Consider the following 21,086-nt stretch of genomic DNA (forward strand, 5'->3'; position numbering starts at 1 on the left):
CCTGTCACATTTATGGTTTTAAGAAGTAATAAATATTTTTTCCAATGTTTACCTTTTGTATATACTCCCCCTGTCCCAAAAAGATACTTCATCTTTTCTTTTTGGTCTGTCCCAATATATAGTCCACTTTATTTTTGTACATTATAGTTAATCCTTAAATTATTTATTATATCTTTATTAATTTTATTTTATTTTCAATAACTCTCATCAATTCTTACGTATTATTCCAGTATAATAATTACTTATGTGTTAAATAAGATGGACATAATAGAAAAGTTATATAAATAAATTGTCTTTTAGTCATAATAATTTTATTTTCTTAATTTATGTGAAAATAGAAAGTAACTTTTTTTTTTGGGACCGAAGGAGTAACAAAGAATTATTACTTTAATTTAATAAATTTCTTAAAAATTAATATTAAATTAAAAGTAATATAATCTATTTATTCAATAATTTATTATAATTTAAATAAATTTAAAAATCTTATTAAGACACTTAGAAATTTTCGAATGTGATAAACTATCATGTGACAGAGTAACTATATATATATATATATATATATATATATATATATATATATATATATATATAGACACCACAGCCGGTAAAATTGCCCCTAGAATTTTTAAAACAATCTGCTCACCCTATTCGGCAGAGGAGGAAAAGCAAAGCCGCTCCAAAATGACTGATTGAGGGCGCGCCATTTTTATGTTTGTTCTTGAGGGTGTGAATGGTGCGGAAAATGGAATGGGCAGGAAAAGAAAAGCACATGGGAGGGATTCCCAGGAAGATGGCATTCATGGCAGTAGGGGCATTTGCTAAGGCAGTTGCCAATCTTCTCAACACAACTTGTGTTCACAATGCGGATACGCTTGTTCGTCTTGTCCGATCTCGACCCCCTGGGGTACCCCTCATCACTGTTAGCAATCACATGTCCACGTAACATGTCATAACATAACATATCTCCTTCCGTTTGATATATTATTCTTCTGCTTTCAATGCTATTATTCTTACTTTGTTTTTTTCCTATTAGGTTGGATGATCCAGTCATGTGGGGTTTCGCTGGTTTTCCAACCTTCGATTCAAATTTAGCTCGATGGGTTCTGGCCGCCGAAGACATTTGTTTCAAAAATCCGCTGCTGTCTTATTTTTTCCGGCTTGGTAGTATTTTCTTCACAATATTCAGTCAGTTTTATTTTTTCTTGTTTTGGATTTTGTATTGCCTCGTTTATTTGGTTTTTCAGTATTTTGGTTGTCTTTCTTTGTTTCACCTTATATAGATCTGATCTGAGCATGAAAAATTAGCTGAAGCTCACCTTAGAAGTTAGAACTCTTATGCTATCAATTGAATTGGAGCTGTAGCTTATATTTGTTGAAAATCACTAAATAAATTACGACATGCACTTAGGAAGAAGATGTAATCATTTTCATTTTGGTTATAGTACTCTTGACTTGAATTGTTTCAAGGTTAGTCCTGAGGGGTTCATGAGAGGGTTTTACCTAGTCAGTAACTGTAACCGTGCGAGTTTCATTTATATAGTTTGCTCATTAAAATCCACAAGACTATTTTGTTTGTAAGCATGCAAAGGTTTCTTCACCTTTACTCTCACGTGCTATTGAAATATAATAATGGTCTCAGAGGCTGGAAGAAGATGATGCTCAGTTGAACTGGATTTTTTACAAGGATTAAGTAATAGGTATAAAAATTCATGTAGTGTGTGAGATTTGGATGACTATTTTTGGATTGTCTATGGTGGGGGTGGTGTTCCACAAAGATGTCCTTTTCTTAATTAAAGAGGATGTTGTTGGGAAGCTGCATAGCTGTATTAATTTTTGAGGAATTAGGAAAGCGAACATAGTAAAAATTAGTAGAATTTAATCAATTGTATTAGCTAAATAAGGTGTCTAGCCATTGTGCATAGCTTCAGAACTCTTTCCTCACTGCTTGTTTATTATAATAGTTTGCTTCTGTAAGTAATAATGTTCTGGATGATATATGTTTTTGGTTTTAGTTTCATTTCTTTTTCCTTTTGTCTGTTCTATACTGAATGTGTTACTGATGCTTCACTGAAGTCTTTTGTGCCTTTATAAATGGAAAAGAAAAAGATATGCTCATTAATATTCTTTTGCTAAAGAAGAATTTTGGTAGAATTTGTCGTTGATCAACTAAAGGTAATAATCTGTTGCATTTTTTCTTATTGCTACTGTAACCTTCATTTTTGAAGTTTATTGTGGTAGGGTGCTTTCTCTTTCTCTCTTTATGAGAATGTTTGATCCTTGAAAATAAATCATATTTGATTTATCTGGTGTTTGTTTCAAACATAATTGTTTCTGAACTTGCAAATTGTGCAGGTAAATGTATACCGATTACTAGGGGTGCTGGAATTTATCAAGACCCCATGAATGAAGCTCTTGAACACTTGAGCAATGGCGCATGGGTATTTAGTCTTGAAATATTGTACCATTAATTATCCACGTTATTAAGATACACCCTTTTCATATGGAGTCTCTTCTAACAAGGTTCATGATTTCATTATGTTTTGTTTATGCATTTTGTCTGTTATTCTAATGAACTCCTTAAACCTAACTTTAGTGATTACTAGCCAGAGATGCATGGGGACTTGGGGAGAATGTAATCTGTTACGTATTGGCTAGTAAGGAGGGCATCTCAACTTTGGTTAAACTTCTCATTGAATTTGTTCTTCTTCTAATGTTCTTATTTTGAGAACATAGACTTAGATTACAGTATCTTTTGTCATATCTCTCATGTTGATATTCCACTTCAAGTTATTTGCTCTTGTTTCCACTCTATCATCTCTAATCAAGCTCTTCATTTCCTTGACTGCAAAAGAATAACCAAAGTCTTCTTTTGAATATTTATCGAGGGGAAAAAGAAAAGCTCAAAAGGGTTCAAATTTGGGGAATTAGGAGGTATGCAACTTCAATTAGCCAAATAAATACAAGTTAGATTCTTTGATTGGGATTAAAGTCTGTTCAATTCATTCCATAGTTTTGTCTTTATTGCCGTTCCCCTTGATTTCATTTTGTTTTGTGCGTATGTGCTCTTTATGGCTTCAGATTGTTATTTTTTTTAAAGAATATTTAGTTCCAATGTTCTATAGATGAGCATTTGTTAGTACTGTATGGGACTTGACCCTGACTTTTCCTTTCCACAACTTCCTTTCTCCCTTTCCAATACAGGTTACTAATGGTCACTTTTGTGAAATCTATAGGAGCCTATTCAAAGTAGTTGTCTGACCACCTGCTTCATTTTCCTGATGAATAGAAACAGAATGATTGTGGACTTTGTATCAATGACATGCTCAGAGGGATTATAGAATTGATAGTATTTTTTCTTACTATACTATAGCTGTGCAAGAGATGTAACCAATTTATATTTTCTTAGTTGATGTCCTGATTTTGTAAATGGACCTCTAAATAATTTGTATGATGAGATGATTACCTTATTTTCTGAGATGAGATCACAATTTTGTTAGTACTTGCTGTTGCACTTGCTGTGGTATAACTTGGCAGATCTCATAGGCTTGCAATTCTCATAGATTTGTGCATGAGGTTTTTTATTATGTGCATAGCACAGTTGTTGCTGTGAGTGGTTTGACTTTTTTTCGGTTATACGAGTGAATTCCATTTTATCTTTTTCCCCCTTCTATTTTACCTCCAGATTTGCATGCTGTTCTTGATGTTTTTTTTTTTTTTTTTTTTTTTTTTTTGGTCCCTAATGAACAGCTGCATACATTTCCTGAAGGAAAAGTTTCGCAGGATGATGCTCCGATAAGACGATTAAAATGGGGAACTGCTAGTCTCATTGTTCGTGCCCCTATAACTCCAATAGTTTTGCCCATTATTCATCATGGTTTTGAGGAGGTAACTTCTGCATCTTTTTGTTATCTGAATGTATAAAATCTATAAAAAGGTTGCCTCCCTCTTTTTGTTTTTGGCAATCAATGTAGGCTTTTGTTTGCCAGAAACTACAAACATATATATGTTCTGCAAAAAATGCACCAATTTAGGCCACTATATTTTCTTCAGAGCTTATTATTTCTGAGGTGGGGCATATATTTGGAATCCAAACAAATAGCAGTTCAGCCCTATCCAGGTTTCTTGATATTATTTGTATCCAGGCAGTATTGCTAAGTACTTGCTTGAAGCTTGACGCTATAAGATGATAGGTAAAGTTTGGCTTTGACTATAAAGACCGGGTAGGGTACCACTGGGTTCAATTACAGCTTAAGTGCTGTCTGACCTATCTAAGCGAAAACGGCACATATTATTTTCTATAAGGGCTTTATGTCATCATTCTTCCTTGAGACTTTTTTATCCTTGCCTCTCATTGATGTGGCAGCACTCTCATTCCTACACATACTTGCAGCTTATTGTCACTGAGCTCAAATTTAGTCAACCTAGAATGGGATCTATAACATGTTGATGCTAAAGAGTAAAGGGGAAAATATTTGAATGTTGTTGGTGTTCCTTCTCCTTTTTCTTTCTTGATCAGTTTCTTGTTCAGACACGATTCTTGATGACGAGATCTATGAGTGATTCTTGTAAATATTTGAATGTATTTACAAGACATGGTAGTACTTCCATTTCAACACTGTTTGCAGTTTGATTTCAGATGCAATGATGATTAATTAGTTTAGTCCCTATCAGATTTGGGTTTTTTCAAGTATGTTTGAAGTTATGTGGCATGGAATTAGGTTGTTGAGAAGTTTTATGTGAAATTGGACAACATTTATATCATGTTATATTGTGTGGGGTAAGGAGGCTTGTAAATGAAAACTTTGAATGCTTTATTATGTGTGTCCAGGTATCCTAGCAGTTCCACCCGTAATCACTTATGTTTAAATTAAAGTTCCAGAGGATGCTATCACTTCAAATTGCTCAATATGTTGACTCATGTGTGTGCTTTTAATTCTCATCCTGACTGTACCATTTTGTTCTTTTCTATATTGTCTCATTTCACACCATGGAGTATAATTGCAGGTGATGCCTGAGAATTATTGGTTGGGAAGAAGGCCTCTTTTTCCATTATGTAACAAGAGAATTAACATAGTTGTTGGTGAGCCAATAAAATTTGACCTTCCTAAAATGAGGCAAATGGCAATTTCTATGTCTCGTGATTCACCTATTCGTACAAAAGGATGGCCCTACATTTCCCAGTATGGATTGGACGAAGCAGCACAGAGGTGTCTCTACATGGCTATTTCTGACCAAATTCAGCTAGTTATGGAAAGATTAAGATGTTTGGGGAAACGTTCTGTGAAGTAAAGGATACAATGCATGCATCTTGAGACTTGGAGAATTTGGCTTGCGCTGTCCTATCACGCATGTGCAGCAGCGGAAAATAAATGTTGGGCAATTTAAATAACTTTCAACATGGATAGATATTTTTTTCCTGATGTTGAAGAGGTTTGGTTGGTTGTGAGGTTTTATTCTCCTATTGATATTTGATTTATTCAGATAAACCTCTTTTACTGAACAAATCTTGAAGAGACTGAGTTGATTAATTTGCACCAAAATATTTAATCAGCAGGAGAACTAGATTTGGTAATATTGCATGAGAACTGGATTTGGTAATTTCAGTGGCACTTGCCTTCTCATTAGGAATATGAAAATTATCTTTTTAATGCATGAGCGCTCAAGTACTGTCCACTGAAGCTAAGTTTCAGGTATTTATTCATATTCCCATTCTATTTTTTTTTTTGGCTCAATCCTCCTTGTTATAGGTTAGTTAAAGATATGACCATGGGTTGATTACAACTGGTTCTGGTTCACTGTTCTTGTCGGTTTTCGCTGGTTTCTGGTCAGATCCTCTCCAGTTTTGGTCTTGCCGTGAGAGCTTTATTCTTAAAAAGAAAGGGTTTCTAAACATTTTTCTTTTTGTAGTTTCTTCTAGGGAGAAAATGGAAATGGAATTAGAATCATGGGGCCCATGGTAGCCAGAACTGGCCCTTTGACTACCTCTAGTTGCTTAGGTTTAGATCTAAGGAATGAGTAAAAAATATTGTCCTGTTAGTTTCTACTAGATATTTTCATGTCAGTAATTTAGCAAGTCACCAGCCGCCAGGGAAAAGGTTTGTTTCACAAAGAAAACCACTTCTAAGTCCTTATCATGATTCAGCCTGTTGTCTTGGATCAATACGATTGTTTTCATGTTATTAGCTCCTTCAAACGATTGTTGTGCTCTGACATTGGTAAAACCTTATTGCTTTCTTCATTTTCATGTGTTGTATCTTGAGCAGACTTCTGTCTCACTCTTTTGAAAATGACTGAATAGCTTCTCTGGAAATCAATGATTAGCATTTAGATGATCATGATATCATAATTGAACTGTGCCATTTCTCTTTACAAATAAAGGGAAAAAAATAATAAAATAAATGAAGTGCTGGATGGCGAAGATGAAGTATTGCTTTATAATTCCTTTTTTGATACGTTGAGTTCTTAGCTTGCAGGAATTGATGGCCGTCCGTGATAGCCTCTTCTTCCTACTTCAGTCTTCCATTGTTGACTCCCATGTGATTTGGATGAGTAATGAGGTTCTGATTTGTACGTCCATTATCATGCAAAACATTTAGTGGCTCTGATGTAATTTAACTTGTGTGCTCACGAGTCATGAGGAATGTAAAACATGTAGCTTTGCAATACAAGTTGTATTCTCTATCTTGTAGCAGTTGCAATGCAGGTGTGACAAAAAGTGAAGAGGTTAAATCAGGAGGGGGGCCCCCCAATCCCAACGAGTAATAAGTGCATTGCTAGCGTTTGGGATCTCTTCCAAACTCTCATGCTTTATCTTAAATTCTACGACTCCATTGAGTAACCAACTTCCAAAGCTTCTGGTCTGGTGGTTTTAGTTTTGGTCATTTTGTTTTGCTTTTTTAGCAAGTGTTAGGGTGATGCAAGCGGCAAAATAGAAAAATCGATATCCATTACTCCTGAACGTAGTAGAGTGACTTTCAATGTATTCACAAGTTTGGTATAGGGCATTCTGGCAGGAACAATCCGAAGGTACGTGGATACCTTGCTGTTAATTATTCAATGAGCCACCCGGTGTCTTTTTCTTGGCAAAGTGCCTGGGCCGGCGGGGCCGGCAATCCAGCAACTCTGTTTGCATGGTCCCGTTCCTCAACTCAAACAAATAATAATTGCATGTCAACATGGCATCTTCCCCTTTCCAAAGCATCGTCGTGTAGGCCAATTGCTACGGACAAAGATTGTGGATGTGGGTCCCCGGAAATTTCGTCACATCATATATTGACTGATTCTGTGAAGCGATTCGAAGTTAAAAAAAAAAAAAAAAAAACAATGAACCTAATAGAGTGAATCATAATTCATAATTCATAGTAGTAGATTAGCAGTTGCACCATCCTGAAATGCAGTAGCTGGAAAATCTGTTCTCATCCTGATTACAATGCAATAGTTGGCATCTAACAATAATTTGATCTTATTAAGCGACTAGCGTACTAATAACCAAAAACAAAAATCAAAATACTTGTAAGTAACTCGGGTTTAGGGCCCATATCATATAAGATGCACGGTCCGAGACCCGTGTACCGAACTGTGTTTTCATACTTTATGCTATATGAAATGAAATGAAAGTCTTCCATCTTTATTTTGTTACGTTACGCTCACGAATCAGCTATTGTCAGGTGACTATATCTGCGTGCGGTAAATTTCGAAATGGAAATTATTACATCAAATTCATTACATTACATAAAGTTTACTCTTCCAGCAAAAGTCTTATAACTAAATTATGCAGTATGGTAAAAAGAAAAAGTGAAAAAACAATGATAAATACATAATGGTCGGATTTTCTTTTTGTCTTGATGCGAGGAGAAAGGTAAGCGTGTTGCTGTATTATAATCTATTCACAGAATATAGAAAAGGGAAATTCAGTAAATGCAGATTAATATTGGAGTGGAGAGCGAAATGAAAAATTAGTATACTGAAAAGGTGGAAGAGGCAGAGGGTCATTTGAAATTTGAAGTGGTTCGGATGAGAAAGCAACCATTTATAACACTCTCGTGATTCATACCATCGTTTTCTCTCTCTTCGCATTTTCTCTTTGTAATGAATAAGAGCTTCTGCTTCTTCTTATTCAGCGCAGATCTCTGAATCTCTCTGGTCAGCATAAAGGTGGGCGCTTCTGTTCCTCTTTTTGATGCATTTTGTTTCTCATCTTTTCATTTTCCATTCCGATTCCATCTATCTTCACCTGAATAGTGAATGTCGATCCATGTTTGTTTTCAAGTCCATTGTCTGTCTTCTTTGCGTTTAGATCTTCACTCTCTTCTTACATTTGCTCATAATTTCTGCTCCCACTTTTTTTTTCCTCTTATTTTCAAAATTGGTGTTTGATTACTCGGAAACTGTGTCATCTCTTCCTTTTATTTATTATTACTTTTCCTTTTTTCTCATCCGTACGAAATTTGAAAACCACCTTATCCTTTCCATTTTATTAACTGTCTGCTTATTCATCTACATTATTTTCCACAATATCAAATAGTCTTCTTGATGCCAATGGTTCTGTATGCTTCTGTGTTTTCTTCTTCAAGTTTAGATAGTTAGTTGCGTTTAATGAAATAAAATTTGATGTGCAGCAAACCAATCCATGGCCCATAGTGTAAGATCGAGTATGTCTTCCTTTAGTTCGACCTATGGCAATGAAGACACTCCTTTACACACTTCCGCCTCTGTTTCAAATGGGGATGGATATGACAGTGACGGCTCCAATTTCGCAACGCCGTAAGTCTAATATGCCATTGTTTAGTCTTCTTCTTTATCCCTTGTTCTGTTCTCATTGCAATGAGGTTACCATTGTTTAGGCTTCTTCTCTGTTATTTGCACCTTTTTTACTCAAAACACTACTCAAAATGGAGGTTAAGCTCGACTCATGTGGATTAAACCTTATAATAGTTTGCTAAATAAGTTTACCAGGTTCGAGATAGATTTTCTGTCCAGCCTGTCCACCGTCTGACAACTTGTGTTTCTTTTATTTGTAACTTCTAGTACACAAGCAGCACTGTCAGCCGCTATTCCTGCAGAACTTGCTGGTGCTATACCTTTGATTGATAAATTCCAGGTGACATAATAAGTTGTCTTGCTTTATATGTAACATTTGAAAGAATACTAGGTTGGGATTTTGCTATTGAACTTATAAACCATCATTTGTTGCTGACAATCATCTATATTTCATAAGCTCTATATAATTGTTCTTTGTAGGTTGAGGGATTCCTACGGATGATGCAGAAACAGATTCAATCCACTGGAAGGCGAGGTTTTTTTTCCAAAAAATCTGTTGGCCCTCAAGTTCGTGAAAAGTTCACTTTTGAGGATATGCTTTGTTTTCAAAAGGTTAATGGCAATCTTGTATTCTTGTATGTGCCAAACCCATAAAGAGCTAACTTGGAGCTTTTTGCAGGATCCAATACCAACTTCACTACTTAAAATAAATGGAGACCTGATAAGTCGAGCAACGAAATTGTTTCAAATAATTTTGAAGTACATGGGAGTTGATTCATCTGATCGAGTACCTCCAGTAAGCTTGGATGAACGGATTGAACTTGTTGGAAAATTATATAAGCATACACTAAAACGAGCAGAGCTTAGAGATGAACTTTTTGCTCAGATTTCAAAGCAAACCAGGAATAATCCAGACAGGCATGCATATTTTTATTTTGTATATCAATGTGGATATATATATATAAAATTTGTTTTCATGGGCTTGATAAATTCTAAACTTTGGATTTACGGCAACATGCATCAATCCCTGTGCTAATGTCCAAAAGCTTGTGTTTTCAATTTTCAAATTAACCTGACAAATGATGAGGTTTGGCTTGTAGGAAAGTCCAAATTAATTGTAACAAATGTGATTGATTTTACTTGTATTAAAGCCCAAATTAATTCTTTCCCTTTACTGATTCTAGCTATCTTTGTTGATTTTTTAGGCAATACTTGATTAAAGCATGGGAACTAATGTACTTAAGTGCATCCTCCATGCCACCAAGCAAGGACATTGGTGGATATTTATCTGAGTATGTTCACAGTGTAGCATATGGTGCAAATACTGATTCCGAGGTCCAAGTCCTAGCAGTAAATACATTAAATGCTTTGAAGCGTTCTGTTAAAGCTGGTCCAAGGCATACAATACCAGGACGGGAGGAAATTGAAGCTCTTCTAACAGGCCGAAAACTTACAACCATAGTATTCTTTTTGGATGAAACTTTTGAAGAAATCACATATGACATGGCAACAACCGTAGCTGACGCTGTTGAGGTACTTTACTTGTATTTTCCTAATGCGGATATATTTTGTAGTAAAGCAAAAATCACAACTTAGAAAGAGAAAAATAAAAGCAAAGCAGTTTTTGAAGCTAATTTTTTTTTTTTAATAGAAATGAGCATGTATAAAAGGAATCATTCTATAATTGAAGGAAAAATGGCACTTTAATGGGCATGTAGAAATCAATCTTAATTCTCCGTGAAGCAAAACTTTGCCGTCCCAAAAAAAAAAAAAAAAAAAAAAATTGGAGATGTATCAAGTGTGTTAAATTTTCCGTTGTGTTGGGCATTTGTTTGATTGAATCCTAGCAAAACTTGTTTGGTTGTTGGCTAAATGGGAATCCCCATTTCTTTATCTTTTGGAAACTAAGTAGATAACAAACCCTTATATATTCTAGTTCTTTTGAAATGCTTCTTGTAAACAACTTTGGGTGACTCAAGGCATCTTGTGAGCTCATTATGTGTGACACCACAGTCCCACATTGAAAAGGGATTTTTGAGATTGTTTGAGTAGATAGATATTTGTGAACTACTACTAATATCTAAGGCTGAATTTTTGGCCAAGTGGATAGGTCTAACCCTGCTCCAATCATTGGACTCATAGTCTATATGGGCCAGGATCATGACAATGGTACCAAAGCTACCTTTGTGACTTGAAAATGGTTAAATGAACGGAAAAAAAAAAAAAAAATATGAATTCATTTTTTTTTTCAATAGAATTAATGCATGTATTAATTTTTTTTTAATGGAAAATGTTAAAAGTAAATAATTGGCTAGATAGATCTTTTGTTGGGGAAAAATTCCTATTATTGCATGGAAGTTCACTTTGTCAAATGTTGCTAGGCTACACCAATGGCAAAGATTATGCATATGTTCTATTAAAGTCTTTCTTTTTCTTCCAGCTACCAAGATGATTTTATATACCTGACCTCAACTAGTTTGGGATTAAGGCTTAGTTTCTTGTAGGCATGGCCGGTTCATTGAACCGCCGATTTTGGTTCACAGAACCGACGGTTCAAAATTTTTAAAATGTTGAACCTGAACTGGCCTTTGAACCGCCGGTTCCGGTCTAGTTCCGGTTCCTGCCGGTTCTGGTGCGGTTCCGATGAACCGATGGTTCCAATCACGGTTTCCGGTGATATATGTTTTTTTTTTAGAAAAAATCGGTTCTAACGTTATATCTTTCTTTTGAAAATATTAATATGAGTTTAAAAAATATTGGTAAATTTTATTTTAAATAAATTTTAGAATGCTCATACTCATATAAGAATAGAATTAATTAATTTTACAAAATAATCAAATAACTTATCACTTTATTTTGTTTAAATGTTATTAATTAAATAAATTATAAGAAAATTTTGAAAAATGCTTCAAAAGAACGCAATTTTAAACTTAGTAAATAATTTAAAAGGGTAAAAAAAAAAAAGTTAAAAACAATATAAGTTTGGACTAAATATTTCTCTCTTTTTTTACCATTTTACTTTTTAGATTTTTAACTTTTCAAGTAAAGTGTCTTTTAAAAAAAAAAACTTAAGTAAAATATATCATGTAGTAAAATATTATTGAGACTTTTAGAGATGTATAAAATAGGCTAAGTGATTATTATTTTGAAAATAAAAATAGAAAATTTTCGGTTCGAACCGAACCGGAATTGCCGGTTAACCGACAGTTCAGGGCCGGTTCAGGTTCAAATTTTAACATTCATATAAACCTTAACCGGCCCTTGAATTGCCGATTCCGTTTCAAAATTTTGAACTGACGGTTCCGGTCCAGTTCCAGTTCATCTACAGTATGGTTCGATTCCTCCATGCCTAGTTTCTTCTTGTTGTAAATATAATTTTACATTAATGTGATTCATATTGTTTCAGGAACTCTCTGGGATAATTAAGCTGTCAGCATACTCTAGCTTTAGTTTGTTTGAGTGCCGGAAAGTTGTTACTGGTACCAAGTCGCCTGATCCTGGGAATGGTAATTATGTTTTGATTGTCTTCCTAGACAAACTTAATAGCATAGTTATCTAATGCACTCTATTCTTGTGTAGAGGAGTATATTGGGTTAGATGATAACAAATATATAGGGGATTTGTTGGCGGAATTCAAAGCAGCCAAGGATCGAAGTAAGGGAGAAATTTTGCACTGCAAATTGACATTTAAAAAGAAGCTATTTCGAGAGTCAGATGAAGCTGTAACAGACCCAATGTTTGTGCAATTATCATATGTTCAAGTGTGTAAACCAATCCTCAAGTATTTCAAAATTACCTTATAGTTTGCAATGATATTCATGCTTCCTTCCAAAATTTCTCACTTCTAGAGTTTGTGATGCTTGCCTTTCTTGGTACAGTTGCAACATGATTATATATTAGGTAATTATCCCGTTGGAAGAGATGATGCTGCACAGTTGTCTGCATTGCAAATATTGGTTGAGATTGGATTTATTGGTAGCCCTGAATCATGCACGTTAGTAGTTCTATTCCTTTGTCTAATTCTAGTTTAGTTTATTGATTTCTTTTTCTAATTTTGCATTGATTTGTTTTGTTTTCTAATTGCTAAGTATTGATTGGATTTCACATCTCTAGTATTTTTTTGTTGAAATTTGTATGCTGAATTAACATTTTGCAGCGATTGGACTTCTCTCCTTGAACGATTTCTACCTAGGCAAATTGCAATCACCCGAGGAAAGCGGGAATGGGAGTTGGATATTCTTTCTCGTTATCGCTCGATGGTTAGAACCCTATCTAGAAATTTCTTATTCATAATTTTATTATTTTAGCATGAATTTTATGTTGATATGCATTTCTAGTGTTTCTAAATTGTGATTATATTCTATGACTGAACAATTTGCTATTGTTTTTCTGGGAGTAGTAATTGCTATCATGTTTAATATTGAACATGCTACTGAAGAATCTTGCATAAATTTTTCTCATGTTCTTTTTGGAAGAATAACATTTTCACTTTCCATCTTGTTAGACAGTTTTAATTTTGTCATTTACTTGGTTTTGTTTTCTTTAGACTTCAATGACTGCGTCTTGTTTGGTTGTTTTAACAATGCCTTCCATTTTCTTTCTTTTGTTTTTACAAAATCATTGTGTTAATAATGTGCTGGAAAGAGGTCATTATCTATGCATTTCTATCAAAACATTAGTAATAACTCTTTTCTAGGATTAAGTTCATAATTTATCTGAAGTGGTCTGAAATAAATACATTTGAGCTTTCTATTCATTGTTGGTGAAGAAAACAAGGGTTGATTCAATTAGTTCATGCTATGTGCTTCTATGTTTAATTGTCATCGTAAAGCCTGCTTACCTAAGATCTTTTCTATTTGCTTCTCTTTTTTGCTTTTTACTTTTTTTTTTTTTTTTTGACTTGACTTTTCATAGCTAAAAGTTCCGTGGATATGTAGGAACATCTATCAAAAGATGATGCAAGACAGCAATTTTTGCGAATATTAAGGACACTTCCTTATGGGAATTCAGTTTTCTTTAGTGTCCGCAAGATTGATGATCCTATCGGACTTTTACCTGGAAGGATTATTCTGGGCATCAATAAGCGAGGGGTACGAGTTCAACTTACACATTTTTCTTTCATGAGCCCCTGCTATAATTAAAAATATTCTTTTTTTTAGATTTTGTTCATATTATAGATCATTTTGTTTATTCATCTTCCGGCAGGTACATTTTTTCCGTCCAGTGCCAAAAGAATATTTACACTCAGCAGAGCTGAGAGACATAATGCAATTCGGAAGCAGCAATACTGCTGTGTTCTTTAAGATGCGAGTTGCAGGTGTTCTTCACATATTCCAATTTGAGACTAAGCAGGTTTAACAGCTCTAATATACCCATGCTTGTTGATTCTCCATCAATTGAATTCAAATACTTCACATTATGTTCTATTCCTTTGTTATATAGTTGAAATTCTGTCTTTGCAGGGGGAGGAAATTTGTGTTGCTCTTCAAACACATATAAATGATGTCATGTTGCGGCGCTATTCTAAAGCTCGGTCTGCTGCAAATGGCGTTGTGAATGGAGATCTTTCTAGTAGTTTTAAGCCTCCTAATGCAGAAGTGTATGAGAAACGTGTCCAGGAATTATCTAAAAGTATTGAGGAATCTCAAAAGAACAATGATCAGGTAAGTGATAAATGAACTATTTTAATTATGCTGGTTATGATGAATAGGCATGTTGTGAATGTGTTTGCGCCATTGTTCTTGGATGATATGGTTTATTCTGTTTCTCCTTATCTGTTTTGGGAATGACTAGAGTGGAGCTCCAAAGGCTATTAGTGATTTAGGATGAAGGAAGTCAAGTTTATTTTTGTGTTTGCTTTTTTTTTTCTTTCTTGCAAATATTTTAATTTAGGAGTTATTGTTTTAATTAGAAAACATAGAGAGTTTTGTGTTCTAATTAGTGAACATATGATTTTATTGTTCAAAAAATTTAATTTCCTCTTATTAAATATTTAGGTTATGATACTTTGTAATGTAGGTTTTTCCATTTTTAATTCTTTAAATAAAGATTTACCACTTATGGACATTTTTATTGTTGGGCTTTCCAGCTTGGGTATCATATGTAATTGTTTTACTTTTAAGTCAAGTGCTAATTATTAATAATTTCTGTGTGTTGCAGATGTGAAAACCTTTTGTAAAAACTAAAAATAGTTGTCTTATATTGTTGTTTTTTTTTTAATAATGAAATGATATTAATGAGCTAAACATGTTGATCTAGTTATTGGAAGAATTGCGAGAGAAGCAAAGGCAAGAAGCAAAGTTGCAAGAAGAATTGGAGGGCCTGAAAGATTCATTGAGATTTGAGAAGCAAAACTTGATAGAAGTTGCTTCTGATCGGGATAGACTTAGATCAATGTGTGCCGAAAAGGATGCAGCTCTTCAAGTTAGTGCAGTCAACTTTTGTAGCATTAGCCTTTTTTTGTAACAGTCCAGCCTATATAAACCACTTCATTTTTCTTATTCCTCTAATGTGGGATGTTACACTTTCTCCCCCTTTACCTTGCAACGTCCTTGTTGCCTATTTCATTTTTCTTTATTCCTCCAATGTGGGATGTTACACGCTCTCCCCTTTTATCTTGTCCCACATCTTTGTCAAAACTTGACAGCTCCATCTCGTGATTTCTAGACCCATATATCGCCTTTTCCTCATGTCCACCAGCTTTGTAACCTTATGTGCAGGGTGGCTCTGATCCCATTTCTAGTGGCCCAAACCAATATTGGCTTCAAATACCCTGCTATCTTACGGCACAACTGCCAAAATGGTTAACCCAAGTTATTTGAACACTTACTAGCTGGCCTATATAAACCATTTCATTTTTCCTTATTCCTCATATGTGGGATGTTACACTTTTGTTAATCATTTTGTTTTTATCAGTTTTGAGTAGCTCTGATTTATGTATACATATATAGGATGCATTATTAGAAAAGAGAAACATGGAAATGAGGTTGGCCGCTCTTGGTAACCTAGCTGCAGAGAATAATGCCAAGAAAGATTTGCTTGGAACTAATAGTCAGGTAGAATTCTGCAAATATATGTATCCTATGAAATTTAGATTTAATTTATTAATATATGGCTTTAAGAATCAGCTTTGAACTTCAATTGGTTTTTTGATTAAAAATCATTTTGGACTGTGAATGACACAGCTATTGCACAAGCTTCAAGGTGACTTGAAACTGCAAAATGAAGAGTTACGTGTGGCCAAAGAAAGTATGAAAAAATTGACAGAGGAAAAGATGTTGCTAGAACAGAAGATATCTAGGATTGAAAGAAAGAAAGTTGAAGAGGTAAAAAATTTTTAAACTTTCTTCAACAATTTATTTCTGAATTCTAATTTCACGCGATGACGTATTGACTCCCATGGGGATTATACCACAGATGGAATTTCTAGAGAAAAACTTGGAGCTAGAACGCAAAAACCTCAAAATTCAAGTGGTTGAACTTGAAAAGAAGCTTGAAGGGGTAACACAAGAATTAGCTGTTACCAAATCGAATCTTGCAATTCGTGATGCAGATTTGGCCACCTTGCAAAATAATGTGAAGGAACTAGAGGAACTGAGAGAAATGAGAGAGGTATGTTTTTCAGCATATATTTTTGTTGAATGAAAATGTTTGGTTGGTTAATTTTTTTATATGGATTGGTTTCTCAAAACTGATCAATTGTATAAAACTCTAACAAAGTTCTTATGTGGTTTCAGGACATTGATAGAAAGAATGAACAAACTGCTGCCATCTTGAAGATGCAAGCAGCTCAACTTGCTGAGCTTGAAGTACTTTATAAGGAAGAACAAGTTCTGAGGAAGCGCTATTTTAATATCATAGAAGGTTATAAAATAATCACATCCTGTCCCATTTGAATCAAGTCTAATAGTACTCTTTAAGTGAACTGCTTCAACTGAGCCGCAAGAGTATAAAATAATAACATCCTGTCTCATTGGAATTATGTCTAATAATACTGAAATGATTTTGGATTTTAAAGTCCATACATAAAAAACCATATCATTATTTTGACCATTAATAATTTAATTTTTGGTAGGAGTCTTGTGATGTGTATGGAACTTTCATATTGGAGCAAGAACTAATGTGAAAGTTGATGCACATCTTTTCTTTCTTAATAAATATGAATATCTAATTATTATTATTATTATTATTATTATTGTTATTATTATTATTTGAACCATGACAGTGCCTCAAATATATTCTATCTTTTGGGTTAAAGATGCCATAACCAGCTTAGGGAGAGAACTATTTGAAAGAAAGATCTAGCAGTAAGCATAAGCAGGGAAGAAAAAGGAAAGAGCAGATAATATAGTTAAAAGGAAAAAAGTTGGGGGTTTCATAAATGGCTACATGTGCCTGTGCTCCTTGCCATAATAGTGTTGTCATTATGTTATCAATTTTCCTTCTGAACTTGATATTTCCTTTTGCAGTTTAACTAACATATATTCCACCCTTCAATGTATTTTAGATATGAAAGGCAAGATAAGGGTTTTCTGTCGTCTAAGGCCATTGAGTGAGAAAGAGACTGCTGAAAAGGAAAGAGACATAATTGCAAGTACAGATGAATTTACAGTTGAACATCCATGGAAAGATGATAGAGCAAAACAACATGTATATGATCGTGTATTTGATGGCAATGCTACACAAGAAGATGTATTTGAGGACACAAAAGTAAGTTTTATTTTTGTGACTTACCAACATATGAAATTGTGGAATGCTTCGTGCACTATGTTGCCCTTTATTGGCATATGAAATTGTCTCTATAGCTTGGAACAAGGTATCCGTATTGCCAGCTTGCTATTCTTCAATTAACTCCTCCTTCTCTGTAATTATGATGCAGTATTTGGTTCAATCTGCTGTTGATGGGTATAATGTGTGCATATTTGCTTATGGCCAAACTGGTTCTGGGAAAACATTTACGATATATGGCTCTGAGAATAATCCAGGTCTCACACCGCGAGCTACTGGAGAACTTTTTAAAATTTTAAGGCGCGATAGCAAGAAATTCTCATTTTCGCTAAAGGTAATGCCAGATTCATTATGTAATTTCTATGCAGAATCATTGTGGTCAACTTAAGTTTCTTCACTGGCATGATGAGATTTCATTTTTATTAACCTTTTTGATATGGACTGTATTGTCTATTTCTTCAAGGGCATATGGTATCTGTTTGTATCTATCACCTTGTTAAACCCTATAGCATCAATTTGAAAACCCAAGCAAAGAAATGTGTCTTTTCCTTTGATAAGTTTTTAAGTACTATTGGAAATGTAAATGAGTTCACTTTCATGGTCAAACACTTATGAGATACACAATGACGCAGGCATATATGTTGGAGCTGTACCAGGATATACTTGTGGACCTTTTATTACCAAAAAATGTAAAGCCCTTGAAATTGGATATTAAAAAAGATTCAAAGGTAATTGTTTTTTCACAAGGTGTTACTAATATTGGCTTTTAAAGGTTTGTTTTATGTTAGGTTTAATTTGTTTGAGTTCGGTTAAAACTGATTTTAGGTTATGGGTCTCAATTTTTGATGTTCAGGGTATGGTATCTGTAGAAAATGTAACAGTCATATCAATCTCAACATTCGAGGAGTTGCAGAATATTATTCAAAGTGGTTCTGAGAGGAGACATACTTCTGGAACTCAAATGAATGAAGAAAGTTCAAGGTCTCATTTGATTCTTTCAATCATTATTGAAAGTACTAATCTTCAGACCCAATCTGTTGCAAGGGGAAAGGTATCCAGGATGTGCTATTGTTTATAAATGATAAGATGATTCTACACACTGATATAGGGAACATAATGTAAAAGCACCCTTGTTCTTTTAATTGTTTGTGGAGGTGCATATTTATAGTTACGTATACAAATGTGGAGAGGAATGTAAATACGTAGTGTATTTTATTCTAAGGTTATAGCTTCATTTACATTATTTCTTTAACTTTTGCACATAGCTTCATATATTTACGAATAAGTACATAACTTCATCTATTTTTGAATATAACTCAATTTTGATACCATATGCAGTTAAGTTTTGTGGATCTGGCTGGTTCAGAAAGGGTGAAGAAATCAGGCTCTTCAGGTCATCAACTTAAGGAAGCTCAAAGTATCAACAAATCTCTTTCTGCACTTGGAGATGTCATCGGTGCTTTATCTTCTGGCAATCAACACATACCTTATAGGAACCATAAATTAACAATGCTAATGAGTGATTCCCTTGGTGGTAATGCCAAGACGCTTATGTTCGTGAACGTATCACCAGCTGAATCAAATTTGGATGAGACGTACAATTCCCTAATGTATGTTCTTAGTTTAAAAAGTTTCTGCTGTGTTCATTTTTATTACATATCATGTCTTACTTAAGGTTAAAATTGATTAAGTTAAGATACTAAATTGGCACCAGTTGCTTGAAATTGATCCATGGTTCCTTTGCAATTTTTATATACGTGGCTCTATTCATTAGCAGTTTTCTTTTTCCTTGCTGGATTTTAGGGGCAGTGGCATTTAGTTTTAGTAAGGATGAAATCTGAATTAAAAATATCGTGTAAACAAGGTGTTTAAGTGTCTATGTTCTTCTCATCGTTTTGGCAATAACATCTCACTTCTATGTCGTTTCAGGTATGCATCAAGAGTTAGATCAATTATCAATGATGCGAGCAAAAACATTTCATCAAAAGAGATAGCTCGACTGAAAAAGTTGATTGCATATTGGAAAGAGCAAGCAGGTAGGAGAGGGGAAGACGAAGATTATGAAGAGATCCAAGAGGAGCGTCAGATGAAAGATAGGACAGATGGTCGTCATTCAATGTAGAGGTTAACATATGCTTTTGGATGAAATTTTGCCAGGGAACTTGTGCACTTCTTTTACATTATGGTCTTTACTAAAATCGACCAAGGAGATGAACACAGTAGATGGGTTAGGTGATTTGATATGGGATTGGTTCCAGTGATCTCGTTCTCTTTGTAAGGTTATAGTAAAGCTCCAGAAGCCGTGAGCCACGTGAAAGGATTTAGGTTGTATAGTTAGAATGGTGTGTATATATATATATTAGTCGGCATTTTTACGTTCAATACATTTTTGAATGAAAATGAAAATTTAGGTATTGAATCAAGAAGCAGCTTTTGTATCCGTTTTGATGTGATATGCGGCAATCTGTAACCAATGACGAAGCCACTCCTTTTTGTGAAAATTTACAATATACTACCATTTTAATTTTTTCTTATTTAATTTGTTCCCTTCAAAAAATGAAATTTGACTCTCATCTTCTATTAAGAGCTAAAGCAATGGCTGTGGTAGTGTTAAATTTTATAGGTCTAGTTGAAATTGAATTTTCATTCAAGTTATTGAATAAAAGAATATTTATTGTTTTTAAAATTAATTATGAAAAAAATATTGAAGTTTGAGTTAATTAGTGCCTCATTATTTTGTTTTTTTGTTTTTTTATAAAAAATTAACGCATAGTTTTAATTGCTTATATTAAAAATTTTAGTTTGAGATATAATATGTATGTAATGAATTGTTATTATTATTATGTTAAAAATTTCTCTCTACGAATCTTAAAATGAGGATTGAATTGTATTATGTTAAAAGTTTCTCTCTACAAATCTTAGAGTGGTGATTCAATTACTTTAGAATTTCTCTCTATATATATTAAACTAAATTAAATATTCAATTTATTCTGTTTCAATAATTTTTGATACACTCTTTTTAAAATGGATTTTTTAAAAATGAATTTTTATATACTTAGAAAATTATAAAAATTGAGGAAAAAATTTTTAAAAGTCCAAATTTTTATGTTTTAAAGTTTAAATATTATTTTTAAATGACTTTAAATGTCTAAAAAACTTTTACTAGTTTTTATATAATTAAATCAATGTTCACATATACTTGTCTATATGTGTATTTTTTGCCCCCTTAATTCAAATTTCTAGTTCCGTCCCTATCTGTAAGCATATTTAAGATTTCATCTGGTGATACTGTACAGAGAGTAGAATGAAATAGAATATAATCTCTGTTATGAAACAAGGTTACAAGCTTTTCTAACACATGCAACTGCTTAGATCTTCGGCAAGGAGAGAGCTTCAACGAGACCACCAGCGCTCATTTATTCAGAAATTCAAAAAAAAAAAAAAAACGAAGGAGAAGAAGAAGGTATTTTAGTTGAGGAATCTAGGTTTGCAGTTTGTGGAGGCGACATGAATGTTAGACTGTTCTGTTTTCTTTTTCGAATTTCATCGGCAATGTCAACCTCTCGCTCTACTTTGTCGGGTAAGGGGGACAAAGTGCC

The 21,086-nt window shown here is 33.9% G+C and overlaps 2 protein-coding genes across 4 annotated transcripts; both read left to right on the forward strand.

Annotated features, from left to right (window-relative positions):
* Window positions 1-605: 605 nt before the first annotated feature.
* On the forward strand, window positions 606-6,681 carry LOC105646322 (Phospholipid/glycerol acyltransferase family protein). Of its 3 annotated transcripts, none has more exons than XM_012232157.4 (5): window positions 606-939; window positions 1,034-1,161; window positions 2,353-2,438; window positions 3,748-3,885; window positions 5,005-6,681. In XM_012232157.4, exons 1-5 carry the CDS (start codon window positions 731-733, stop codon window positions 5,287-5,289), a joined length of 846 nt encoding a protein of 281 aa, XP_012087547.1. In that variant the 5' UTR covers window positions 606-730; the 3' UTR covers window positions 5,290-6,681. The 3 variants fall into 3 exon arrangements, with proteins under 3 accessions (XP_012087547.1, XP_089576375.1, XP_089576376.1); XM_089720249.1 differs by having other exon boundaries at window positions 613-946; XM_089720250.1 differs by having other exon boundaries at window positions 614-904.
* Window positions 6,682-7,845: 1,164 nt separating this feature from the next.
* ZWI (kinesin-like calmodulin-binding protein (ZWICHEL)) lies at window positions 7,846-20,026 on the forward strand. Its single transcript, XM_089720248.1, has 24 exons — window positions 7,846-8,154; window positions 8,619-8,763; window positions 9,028-9,100; window positions 9,241-9,372; window positions 9,440-9,678; window positions 9,966-10,293; window positions 12,167-12,266; window positions 12,340-12,521; window positions 12,639-12,754; window positions 12,917-13,019; window positions 13,698-13,850; window positions 13,966-14,112; window positions 14,223-14,423; window positions 15,019-15,183; window positions 15,711-15,815; window positions 15,945-16,085; window positions 16,177-16,371; window positions 16,497-16,623; window positions 17,267-17,469; window positions 17,639-17,821; window positions 18,120-18,215; window positions 18,341-18,538; window positions 18,826-19,097; window positions 19,417-20,026. The coding sequence occupies exons 2-24, from the start codon at window positions 8,630-8,632 to the stop codon at window positions 19,607-19,609; spliced, it is 3,786 nt and encodes a 1,261-aa protein (XP_089576374.1). The 5' UTR covers window positions 7,846-8,154; window positions 8,619-8,629; the 3' UTR covers window positions 19,610-20,026.
* Window positions 20,027-21,086: the final 1,060 nt, after the last annotated feature.

The sequence above is a fragment of the Jatropha curcas genome, chromosome 4 (genome assembly GCF_041381405.1).
Source record: "Jatropha curcas cultivar XTBG-Jc1 chromosome 4, XTBG_Jcur_1.0, whole genome shotgun sequence".
NCBI classification, from domain to species: Eukaryota; Viridiplantae; Streptophyta; class Magnoliopsida; order Malpighiales; family Euphorbiaceae; genus Jatropha; species Jatropha curcas.

Coding starts and splice junctions, on each gene's coding strand:
- LOC105646322 (XM_012232157.4), top strand. CDS start 731: ATGGTGCGGAAAATGGAATGGGCAGGAAAAGAAAAGCACATGGGAGGG. Junction 1,162..2,352: donor GTCTTATTTTTTCCGGCTTG/GTAGTATTTTCT, acceptor CAAATTGTGCAG/GTAAATGTATACCGATTACT. Junction 3,886..5,004: donor TTCATCATGGTTTTGAGGAG/GTAACTTCTGCA, acceptor GTATAATTGCAG/GTGATGCCTGAGAATTATTG.
- ZWI (XM_089720248.1), top strand. CDS start 8,630: ATGGCCCATAGTGTAAGATCGAGTATGTCTTCCTTTAGTTCGACCTAT. Junction 12,755..12,916: donor GGTAGCCCTGAATCATGCAC/GTTAGTAGTTCT, acceptor AACATTTTGCAG/CGATTGGACTTCTCTCCTTG. Junction 14,113..14,222: donor TCCAATTTGAGACTAAGCAG/GTTTAACAGCTC, acceptor CTGTCTTTGCAG/GGGGAGGAAATTTGTGTTGC.